The 12,633-nt window shown below is 44.2% G+C and overlaps 1 protein-coding gene across 2 annotated transcripts in view; it reads left to right on the top strand.

The window, feature by feature from the left end:
• Positions 1-9,878, top strand: part of WIPI2 (WD repeat domain, phosphoinositide interacting 2) — a 151,893-nt gene extending 142,015 nt beyond the window's left edge. For both annotated transcript variants that reach the window (XM_069733837.1, XM_069733836.1), the window contains exon 12: positions 9,280-9,878. In XM_069733837.1, the coding sequence (XP_069589938.1) occupies positions 9,280-9,392 (113 nt within the window). In that variant the 3' untranslated portion in view covers positions 9,393-9,878. The remainder of the gene's footprint in view (positions 1-9,279) is intronic.
• The last annotated feature ends 2,755 nt before the right edge of the window (positions 9,879-12,633 follow it).

The following is a 12,633-nucleotide window of genomic DNA, read 5'->3' as shown; positions in this document are numbered from 1 at the left end:
ACTATGTGTTGATCCTGCTTCAGATCCACATAGGTGGCGATTTCAAAGGGAAAAAAAACTCCAAGTAAATGTGGCGCTAAGCTCCTACGGATTTTTTGAATGCATCCACCCACTTCAAGTGAAAAATGTTAATAAAAATTCATTTATTTTCTCAAAATAAAAAAATAAAATATATTTGTAAAATATTTTTAAAAAACAGTACAACGCGTTTCGGCTGCTATTTTTACCCTATCTAAACTTAGATACCATTTCTTGAGTTCTGATCTCCCGGACAGTGTCATCAGATACTATGCGGTTAACCCGCTGTAATTGGGCCGTAGGAATCGAAGATTTCATCGGGACCGGATGAAAGCTATCAAAATGTAGCAGGCTGTTACGATCAGTTTCTTTTATATATATGTCAGTTGATAGTGTACCATCAGTATTTTTGATAACCATGGTGTCCAAAAAACTAATCCTGGATGGATCATGGGAAATCGTGAAACTTAATCCAGGCCATGACTGATTCAAGAAACTGTGGAAAGTCATCACATGGAAGTGCTATATAGATGACATATTTTGCATATAGGGGGGCTCGCTCGAGTCCTTATTGGCTTTCCACTGTTTCTATGGAAACGGCTGTACTGTAGCACTCTTTTACAATGTGTTTTCATATCTGAGTTGTCTTATTCCTGCAGGCTTTATTGTAATGTTTTTGCATTTTATTCAGAATCTCCTAGTAATGAGCAATGTATTATATATGATGTGTGATTTTATCTCCGCTAACACTTTATTCTCTCCTTCTTTTCCTAGAGCCGCCTGTACTAATGATACAATCCTCTTCACAGTCTGACCTGCACCTTAGTTCACGTGCACATTATGACCATCATCGCAGATCCACACTTATTTCCCTACTTCTGCACGTACTGGATTACATAGCGGATCTATGTTTATCTAGGAACATGTACTTGCAGTGGATCTTTCCACATCCTCCTCCTCACAGCTGACAATATATCCAAGCGCTATCCATAGTTGTGATACACTACAGCATCTGGTGGTAGACACACCCCTTGTCCGGTGCCATCACATCCTGTTTGTCATGTCAATCAGCGACCCTTCTGCCCGCCCCTTCCCTTCTTAAGCACATGGATCACTGTTCTGTCTTCATACACGTTGATACGGTGTGTGATCCGATATACGGCATAAACCACTTCTGTCTCCCACATAAGCAGACTGTTCTCTGTAGTCTAACTTGTTTATTGGTAAACATGAGCGCGGTAAAACTATAAGAATACAAATGATTTGTATAAGTATTGGGCAAATAATAACATGACTGCAACTAACAGGGAAAGCATATGGATGATGCAACTTCTATAATAACTACATACAGCAGGTAACCAAAAATCACATTTCCTGTGTACTAGCTGCTATACAGTTAATCACACTCTGTACAACATTACATAGCAAGAACAGGGATAATGGTCTTACCGGATAATCTTAACCGGAATGGCAAGTAAGTGAGGTAGTTCAACACAGCAGATTAACACGTGTGTCCAGGGAAATACACAGAGAGAAAATGGAGTTTCCCCTTCCCATGATACCTTGGTGAATCCCAGAATGCAACACTCTAATTGTTACTGAAAAACACAGGTAATAAATTTAACCACCACTGGGTGGTGCTATAACACAGCAAAACCAAAACTATGGTATTAAACCTTTTTAAAGCTAGATACGAAACCTGACCTTCGCTAGAATGGGCAGAACACTCCCCGCTTGGCATCAACCGATGCCACCCACAGGTTCTTTTGGCGAAAACAGTAAGACAAGTTCCGCAACTGGTCTGAGGAATAGTTTACTCTCCCCGGACTTGCCTACTTTGACCTCGACCTTACGCACCTTCCCATCTTTGCTTGGGAGTATCTTAGTGATGAGGCCTAGTGGCCACTCATTACGGTGAGACTGGCTATCTTTCATGAGAACGACATCACCGGTTTTGATGTTTGGTTTGTCGGTCTGCCACTTCTTCCTGGGTTGTAAGGTAGAGAGGTACTGCTTCCTCCATCTGTCCCAGAAGGTATTGGAGAGACTTTGGACTTGTCTCCATTGTCGTCTGTAGAGGTCCTTGTTGCTAAATTCTCCAGGTGGAGCGCTGAGAACGCTGGCTTTCTGAGTAAGTAACATGGCAGGAGTGAGAATAGTCGGATCCTCAGAGTCACTAGAAAGTGAAGTCAATGGTCTGGCATTAATAATGGCCGAAACTTCTGCCAGGAATGTGGTCAAACTTTCATGTGTGAGTCTTGCGCTACCTGCTTGCAAGAAGATGGAGTCAAGGATTCTGCGTGCCATTCCTATCATCCTCTCCCAAGCGCCTCCCATGTGAGAAGAGTGTGGAAGATTGAAAGTCCAGGTGCTTCCTTTCTCATTCAAGTACCTTTCCACACTGGTGGTGTCTAGGTTGGAAGGAATTTGAAGTTCTTTCACTGCTCCTACAAAGTTGGTACCTCTATCGGAGCGTATGTGCTTCACGGGCCCTCTGATGGCGATGAAACGTCGGAGTGCAATTATAAACCCTGAAGTATCCATGGACTCAATTACTTCGATGTGGGCTGCTCTGATGGACATACAGGTGAACATAACCGCCCAGCGTTTGGCGTTGGCTTGGACTCTTCTAGTGTGCCGTGCAACCACAGACCATGGCCCGAATACGTCCAGTCCGACGTTGGTAAAAGGAGGTTCTGTACTAAGTCTGTCTGGTGGGAGATTGGCCATCTTTGGCTTTTGAGTCCCGCCACGGAGTTTGCGACAAATCACGCAGTTGTAAATGAGTTTACTCACGCACCGCTTTGCTCCAACTATCCATAGTCCAGCAGTTCGTAGATTTCCTTCGGTAAACAGTCGGCCCTGATGTTTCACCAAGACGTGGTGGTGTTGCACAAGCAGGGTCGTGACATGATGATGTCCAGGAATTATTATAGGGTGTTTCTCCCCAAATTCCACTTCAGCTTCTTGAAGACGACCTCCAATTCTTAACAGCCCATCTTGGTCGATGATTGGATCAAGCTTCTTCAAGACACTGTCTCTAGAGACAGGTTGGTTTTTATTGAGGTTATCTATTTCTTTGGCGTAACATTCACGTTGTATGGTACGAATTATAACGTTCTTGGCATTTTCCATGTTTGGAACGGTAAAGGCAAGCTTGCAGTGGTGCCAACCTTTGCAAGGTTCCTGGATGGCGGGTGACGTTGACTTGTAGGATCGAGCCGCATGAATTAAACAAGCGAGGGCACGAACAAGCGAGTTCCAAGTTGAGAACCTATTGAAACGGTGGGATTTGAGGTGATTGTCTTTAGTCACCGTACGTAGGACGGATACCTGAGGGCGGATTTCTTCATCTGCCTCCGGATCTACCAGCTCAAAGATGTTTGACTCGTCCGTGTATGGCCTCGAACGGTATAAGAATGTTGGGCCAGTAAACCAGGTTGGGCCAGTAGATCAGGATCTCCTGATCCTTAGCACCCGATTGCTGACGTAGACATAGAAACGACGAGTTTCATTGCAAATGTACCCCAACACTACCTTGCTGTCAGTGTAGAACTTGATTTCTTTGACCTCCAGGTCCATTTCTGTTGAGATAAGCTCCGCTAACTCTACTGCTAACACAGCTGCACAGAGTTCCAGTCTGGGTACTGTGTGTTCACGGAGCGGGGCCAGTTTTGTCCGGCTCATAACAAGCCTCACGTGTCATTGTTCGTTGATGTCAATAGTTTTCAAATACGCCACTGCTGCAATTGCTTTGGTTGAGGCATCGCAGAAGATACAAAGCCTTTGCATCTTGATTTCTGTTGATGGCACAGAAGCATATGGTCGTGCAACGTAGAGACTTGACAGGGCTTCTAACGAGTTCTTCCATCTTACCCACAAGTCCCTTTTCTCACTGGGAAGCGGATCATCCCAATCGGACGTCTCTTGGGTGAAGTCTCTCAACATCATTTTATCTTGGATAGTTACAGGAGTTACAAATCCCAGAGGATCGTACAAGCTGTTCACAACGGACAGGACGCCTCTACGCGTGAAAGGTTTCTCTTCTTCGCTGATCTGGAAGGTGAATGCATCCCTTTTCAAATCCCAAAGTAAACCCAGGCTCCACTGCATAGGGAGGGAGTCCGTGCTTAAATCCAAGTCTTTTAAATCGGTTGAGTAATCTTGAGAGGGAAAGGCTGCCATTAGTTTTTGGCTGTTGGAAGCAATTTTGTGCAACCTCAAATTGGATGAAGCGAGCATTTCTTGCGCCCTTTTCAGGAGACTGACTGCCGACTCATCTGTGGGTGTGGATTTCAGGCAGTCATCTACGTAGAAATCCTTTTCCACAAAAGATCTTACATCCGATCCGTACTTTGCTTCACCCTCTCTGGCTGAATGTCTAAGCCCATAGATAGCGACAGCAGGGGAAGGGCTGTTCCCGAAGATGTGTACCTTCATACGATATTCCACGATGTCCTTGTAGGGGTCATTATCGCGGTACCAGAAAAACCTCAAGTAGTTTCTGTGTTCTTCTTTAACAAGGAAGCAGTGAAACATCTGTTGTATGTCGGCCATAAATGCTACTGCATCTTTGCGGAAACGAAGAAGTACTCCCAGAAGTCTGTTGTTGAGGTCTGGACAAGATAGAAAGACGTCGTTTAAAGAAACACCTTCGTATCTGGCACTTGAGTCAAATACCACTCTTATCTGACCAGGTTTCTTCGGATGATACACGCCGAAAATAGGTAAGTACCAACATTCCTCGGAATCTTGAAGTACAGGTGCAATTTCCGCATGGCCACTCTGGAATATTCTCTCCATGAAGGTAAAGAAGTGTTCTTTTGTCTCTGGTGACTTCTGCAGTTTGCGTCTAAGGGAGACAAATCGACTGTACACAAGTTCTCTGTTGTTGGGTAAGCGTTGCCTCTGTGGTTTGAATGGTAAAGGTGCGACCCAACTCTTTGATTCATCTCTTACTATCTCCCGCTCCATGATGTCCAAGAACAGTCTGTCCTCTATGGACGTTGCTACCTGGTTGTCTTCTCTTGTCCTGTGGAAAACTGTGCACCCTATATGATCTTCCTCACCATCGCATGCATGGTCTTCACAGGAAGGATCAGCTAACGGACAAGGTGGAAGGGCGTTGTGTGGCAATTCTTTAATCAGGAAACTGCTCTCGCATGGCTGGAAGAGAGACGGGCGTCCATTCTCGAGGGTATTGGTGAGCATGCTGTTGACTGATGTCTGCCTGTGTGCTCCACCCAAACAGACGTCTCCCACAATGACCCATCCTAGGTCAAGTCTCTGAGCATATGGGGCGTTTTGTGGGCCGTTGATCTGTTCTCTAGCCTTGTGGACCTGTAAAATGTCTCTTCCGAGGAGTAAGACGATAGGAGCTCCTTGGTCAAGCTCCGGTATCAGGTGAGCTATACATTTCAAGTGGGTATGATGAGCTGCTACCTCTGGTGTAGGTATCTCCGACCTGTTGTCGGGAATTTGATTGCACTCCAGTATCGATGGCAAGGATAAGCAGGTTTGACCGTCTATAGACTCTACTTTGAATCCGGTCGCCTTTCTCCCCGCCGTCTCGACAGTACCTGCACATGTCTTCAAGGAGTACGGAGAGCCGGGACCAGCAATGTTGAAGGTGTTGAAGAAAAAGGACTTAGCTAGAGACCTGTTGCTCTGATCGTCCAATATTGCATATACCTTGATTGCCTTATCCCGTTGGCTCACTGGGAATACTCTGACAAGACAGATCTTCGAGCAGGATCTCCCTGCTACAAATTCCTTGCAGATCTCTGTACACTGAGAAGTGACCACTGGGGTGTCAATGTCAGTGTCCGTCTGTTTTTCGGCAGACTCTTCTACTCGTGACGATACCCCTGAGGGTGGTCCAGGGTGTAAAGCCGTGTTGTGCTCCACACTACTGCATTCTGCGCATTTCACACTGGTTTCACAGTTCTTGGCGAAGTGTGAGGTAGTCGCGCAGCATTTGAAGCAGATCTTGTTTTCCCATAGGAAGCTCTTACGGTCTTCTAGAGGCTTCTCCCTGAAGGCTCTACATTTTAGTAGAGGATGAGGTTTCTTGTGTAGGGGGCAGTGTTTGCTGAGATCCTGAGGTTTGTCCTCCTCTGGAGAGGACTTACTTGCCCTGTAAGGAAAACCTGTGGAGGTAACATTAGTTTTGTGTACTGCCACTGGTGTTTTCCTGGGTTTTACACCGGAGGCAGTGGTACATGACATAGTGAAATCGAAACTGGGGTCATTTCTAACTTTAGCCTGCTGAGCAACAAAGTCTACAAACACCCTGAAAGGAGGAAATGGCACCTTATGAGCCTGTTTGTAACGGGACCCGTGACTGACCCACTTTTCTTGTAAATTGTAAGGGAGCTTTTGGACAATAGGGTTGACACCTCTGGCAGTGTCCAGGAATGCCAACCCTGGTAGGTCACCTTCTGCCTGAGCAGCATGTACCTCCATTAACAAGTCGCTCAGTTCCCTGAGCTTTTGATAACCCTTATTTGCTATCTTGGGGAAATCATCAATTCTTTTATACAAAGCATTTTCTATAGCTTCTATTGACCCATAACATTCTTCGAGTCTCTCCCACACCATGCGAAGTCCTGTGTGTGTAGGTACTTTGTTAATGTTCCTGATTCTTTTGGCGTGTTCAGCTGACTCGTTCCCAAGCCACTTAACCAGCAGATCTAACTCTTCACTACTGGAAAGATGCAAGTCTCTGATGGCGTTCTGGAAGGAGGCTCGCCAAGCTCTGTAGCTTTCAGCTCGATCGGTGAACTTTACAAGTCCCTTGGTCACCAGCTCCCGGCGGGTAAAGAACCTTGCAAAGTTCATAGTGGCTGAGTCAGTGTCAACATGAGCTGGTGTGCTGTTGTCATGCAGTGTGTGTGGTGCATCCTCATACCTGGTAGGAGCTTCCGGCTTAGGAAAGTCTGTATAAAACCGTTCTGAAGCGAAGGGTGTCCCTGTCAGTCTGGGAGGAGGCCGTACCTTCTGTTCTGTAAGACGATAGTGGTGGTCGACGTCGTTTCGCAGTATACCTTCCTGCTTCCAGTACGGTGTTTGGGGGAAGGATCTCTGGTAATCTGTATAGGCTGGTTGGTGTAACGGATCAGAGTTGTCTTCAATTCCGGGATGTTGGTGGACATATTCTGAGACGCGTTGAGCAGGGTCCTGACGATCAAGGTCTGGTCCACGTACGTCGCTGTCACGCTCAGATTCGGGAAACTCCACGGCTTCTAAGAACTCCGCTTTGGCTATTGCGGCTGCTGCTTCTTTTTCGGCAGAAAGCCTTTCTAAGGTCGCTCGCAGGCGTGCTGTATCTGCGTTTCTATCGGCTTGCAGGCGGGCTCTTTCTGCTTCTCTATCTGCTTGCAGGCGGGCTCTTTCTGCTTCTTGCTCTGCTTGTCTTAACTTTAACTGCATCTCTTGTGCAGCGAAGGAGGATCTTACCTTCGCCGCCTCAGCTTCTGCTCGGGCGAGGGTGACAGACCTTTTCGAGGAAGACTTGCTAGAGCGGCTTGTTTGAGACCTCGTCCTGACTGAGGATGCTCGACTTGCAGACATCGTGTGTCCGTTTGCAGGCTGTAGGACGTCTCAGAGCGGGTAGGAATGACTTCAGCGTAGACTGAGACGTGTAGCGCTTGGCGGGCAATATGGCGGCCGCTGCGGTATCTGCAGGCTGTGCGGTGTGGTACAAGCGGCTGTGTAAGTGGTCTTGTTATTGCTGGCGTCTAGCCTGGTTTTGCTAGCCTCCTCCTGTATTTAGCTTCTGTTTTACTGCTTGCTGGTATCTAGCCTGCGTTTTACTGGCCTCCGCTGGCGTCAAGAATCCGTTTTACTGTTCTGTCTTCATACACGTTGATACGGTGTGTGATCCGACATACGGCATAAACCACTTCTGTCTCCCAAATAAGCAGACTGTTCTCTGTAGTCTAACTTGTTTATTGGTAAACATGAGCGCGGTAAAACTATAAGAATACAAATGATTTGTATAAGTATTGGGCAAATAATAACATGACTGCAACTAACAGGGAAAGCATACAGGATGATGCAACTTCTATAATAACTACATACAGCAGGTAACCAAAAATCACATTTCCTGTGTACTAGCTGCTATACAGTTAATCACACTCTGTACAACGTTACATAGCAAGAACAGGGATAATGGTCTTACCGGATAATCTTAACCGGAATGGCAAGTAAGTGAGGTAGTTCAACACAGCAGATTAACACGTGTGTCCAGGGAAATACACAGAGAGAAAATAGTTTCCCCTTCCCATGATACCTTGGTGAATCCCAGAATGCAACACTCTAATAGTTACTGAAAAACACAGGTAATAAATTTAACCACCACTGGGTGGTGCTATAACACAGCAAAACCAAAACTATGGTATTAAACCTTTTTAAAGCTAGATACGAAACCTGACCTTCGCTAGAATGGGCAGAACAATCACGCTGTCTCACACAGGACTAGCGGTGGACACCGCGTCCTCTCCTAGCCACTGCGGCTCGCCATACTCCTCATCAAGCAGCAATCAGGTTAGTCATCTCATCGGATCTCTTGCCACCACCGCTTAGGAACTTTTACATGGACTTTTTTTTTTTTTTTTTGAGAGCGGCTACTCACCACAGTCTGCATCTCTTTGCAGGCTTCTTTACTCTTTTTTTCCAGGATACACAGTCCCCTGGGTATGTTAAATGTCTGCTCTATATACCGCACCATTATTTCATTTTCCTTTTTTTAAACCGGACCTTTTTTCACTTTAGATCCAGTGATCTGCTACTGCATCTATTGGCATTATCAAACCAATAGGAACACTGTAACTTGGTATGTGCCACACCAATTTTACTATCACCATTACACTCTTGGTCTCCCTCCTCTGGCCCTTGCACCATTGTCTCTTCTCTTGATATTCTCTGATATATTTCAGATGTCATTCTGATGGTTTATATTAGAAGCTACTGTGGTTTTGGCATTCATCTTATGTTCTTTGCCTCTATTATTAGACCTTGAATTTTGTCATTTTGTTGTATATACTTTCTTTGAATATCATTTGTGTTATTTTTGTAGTAAATGAAGACGGTCTGATGTAAGACCGAAATGTTTTTTGACTACTACAGTGAATCATATTAAATTACCGAGTGCCGGGTTTCTTCTTATTATTGAATATTTTTTGGGGACGTAACTAAAAAATATGCACGTATGCAATTAAGAAAAATGAACCCTTGATATTGTTTTTCGTATTTTCACAGCCTTTTCTGATGAGCTTGGAGCTGTGGGAGGGACCAGCTTAGAAGATGAAACCCATGCTCTTCGACTAGATGAAGACGGTGAAAACCCGCCCATGGTGTTGAGAACGGAGTGAATGACTTATCAGTTGCTCCTCAACATAGACACAAAACTGCAAGAAGACATTTTGGAATCTCTTGTGTTTGCTGCTATGGACTAATTTGGGGATCAGGCAAGATTTGAAAACACTTCAAAATTCAGCAAAGTACAAGTGGATTATTTTTAACAGTGGGGGAAATTCTGATATTTTCACTTCACTTTCAGTGCAATTTTTAGCTTGTTTGGTTGCCAAAATAAGATAGAATCTGTCGCTTAGCATGTTGCTTTGTGCCAACCAAATTTAGAAAAAAAATAGAAACTACTAAACTATTTTGACTTTTGCCTCTTTTTAAGTAATGTGTATATATATTCCAGTTGTGTGGGTGAGGGTGGCCTAAAGTGAAAAGCAGATGATTAATAAGCTGGGGATTGTATGATAACTTGCCTCTCCGCTGCTGGTTTTGGTACTGCAAAATTTCTACTTAAGTTGGGTAGTAAAGGTAATTCAACATGTTTTAAACTTCGACAGTTTACTCATTTGTGTTCACTGAACCACTAATAAAGCAAATACATAATTAAGGAGGGTGTACAAGAATATAAATAAATGGCTCTTCTAAAAACAGTGTCACACATGTCCCCAGGTTGTGGTGGTGTAACTCCCCAGTTGAGCTGAGTGGTGGTACTAAACACAACCCAGATGCGCTGTTTGAGAAAAAGCAGCTATGTTTTCTAACACCATACATTAACAAGTGGGCTGAGCTGCAATTCCAGGCACACCCCATACAATGGGGTGGTTTTGGGAAAGGCAGACCTTTTATTTTAATCATAGTCAACCACTTTAATATTTAAAACTGCAATTTGCTTGCTCTTTGCAATTTATCTTAGTGTAAGACAAACTAAAATTAATAATTCATTGCTTTTCCACACAATACCAGAGACTTAAAGAGGTGTTCTGGTGAAAATAAGTTATCATCTCCTCACAGTGTTGGCACCAATTTAGTAAATTGTACAGGTCCAACCGCAAAGACCGACACTGAGCAGCAGAAAAGAGCACTATAATCTCTGTTAGAATGGAGCAGAAATGTGCATGTTTGACTGCTGCTGCACTCTACCTACGGGGCTGCCAACTACTGCCCTGTGCTTTTTCCGGCATCCCCATAGAGAATGAATGGAGAGGTTGTCGGGCATGCACACAGCTCCGCAATTCTAATTGTGGTAAAAGTGCCATATTTGTGCGAGACACAGCAGTTAAACCCTCACTGATCAATATGTGATCACTTGCCCCTTGGATAAGTGATAACTTGTTTAAACCTTTCCCTACATATAACGTACCTATGTGTCATAGAGGGAAAGACTTTCCCAACACGCGACATACAAGTACATCACATTGATCAAGCGGGCACAGGACCCGTGCAAGGATCTTAGCTCAAAGGGAATCTGTCAGGAGATTATTTTATTACAATACTAATGGTATCATTAATTAGGGCTTGGGCAGCCCTTTCTGAATATGTAACGTTTATTGTTATAGCGTCTCCATTTTTTATGTAAGCACCAGAGAATTCACAGCCACGCACCTCGTAATCAAGCATATGGTAAATTCAAAATGAATATACACTTCTCCCCATGCCCATAATTCTGCCCACCCCCTCTGCAGCAGCGCCAGTAAAAGTAAAAATCCTCCCATTCACAGCTAATCATCCTGTATGCCTCCAAATACAGCTGCTTTGGCCCAGCACATATGGAACAACAGTGATCCCCTGCACAGTGCTGTCCTTTTTGTGTACACAATGGTAAGGTCCATGTGTCCCCCTATACACTGTGCGGTATCAGCAGCTAAAACTGACAGCTGAGCTTCTGCAGTGACAGCCGAAACCAGTGACAGGTTCTTTAACCAAATAAATGCTGTGATCAATAGTGATAGTAGCATTTAAAGGGTTGTGAGAGTCAAAGTTCAACAATAGAAATATTTCCAACAAATCAATATAAGTAGCTCGATAAGAAATATTCTAAAGAAGCATCTAGCAGTCCTATTGCAGAGATTCCAGTTCATTCAGGGGGAAATATTTGGTGCCACACAGATTGAGGAATTACATTGACGATCAATCCAGGGATACCAATACCATATGTTAAAAAAAATTTCATAAGTGTTTGTTCTTGTCGCTTCTATAAGTTTATATAGCATTAATGTGTTTATTATATTTAAAACCTCAGGGAGGGATAGTGTTGAAGTTTTCCATTTAGAAGCCATATGTATCCGTGAGGCCATAGTTATGAAGCTAATGGGCCTATTCGCTTTAGTGTTAGAGCCCTTTGGAGTATTCCCCAATAATGAAACTTCAGAAAGGAGTTGCAGAGATTTGTTGAATATATTGTTAATTAGGGTAATAATATTTTGCCAAAAAGATCTTACAGGTGGGCAAGACCACCAAATATGCTCTACATCACCTGGAACATCGCAACCCCTGAAGCATCTGTCTGATATGTTAGGGTAAATCTTGTGTAGTTTCGTTGGGACATAGTATGTTCTATGCAATACTTTGAGAGATGTTTCGGTTAAGGAAGTTTGATTACTGCCTCTCGATAGGTTTTCACAGCAATGTGACCAGGTCTCGTTGCTTAACACACAACCCAAGTCTTCCTTCCATTGCATCATATAATCCATTTTGCTGTTCTTAAGTGGAGTGTTACATATAGAGTAAAGTAAGAAAATGGTCCCACTTCCCAGTGGGTCACGAAGACATTTAAGTTCACAAACCGTAGGAATATGTATATTTGAGTCCCTCAAGTTGTTTCTAGCGAAATGTAAAACTTGATTTATATGCATCATTTCTGTTAAAGCTGGGTTGTATTTCTGAATAATTTCTGGCTTAGGCTGGGTTTACATAGCGTTAATGGCGTCCGTTAGACTGACTACTTTACACCACGGCATAACACGGTGTAACACAGTCCCTTAATGCCGCCATTAACTCCTATGTTGGACGCATCGCTAGCGCACGCCCACAATGGGCGTGCGCTAGCGATGTGCCGTCATTGAGTGACGGACCCGGAGACGCGGGCTGCAGCATTTCCAGGTCCATCACTGCTAACGCAGATAGAGCTAGCAGATGCTCTATCTGCGCTAGCGCGATGGAGAATGTCGGCACTTGCGTCAGCAGCCCGTTCACATATGTGTTGAACGGGCTGCTGTTTAACGCAATGTGAACCCGGCCTTGGTCATAACTGTATTGGTGACCAAAGAGGTCTCAAAATAATAAACTTTTGGATAACCACCATTTGAA

Source organism: Ranitomeya imitator, chromosome 7, assembly GCF_032444005.1.
Source record: "Ranitomeya imitator isolate aRanImi1 chromosome 7, aRanImi1.pri, whole genome shotgun sequence".
In the NCBI taxonomy this organism is placed as follows: domain Eukaryota; kingdom Metazoa; phylum Chordata; class Amphibia; order Anura; family Dendrobatidae; genus Ranitomeya; species Ranitomeya imitator.
The sequence above is the reverse complement of the archived record's forward strand: the minus strand, read 5'-3'. Positions and strand labels throughout refer to the sequence as shown.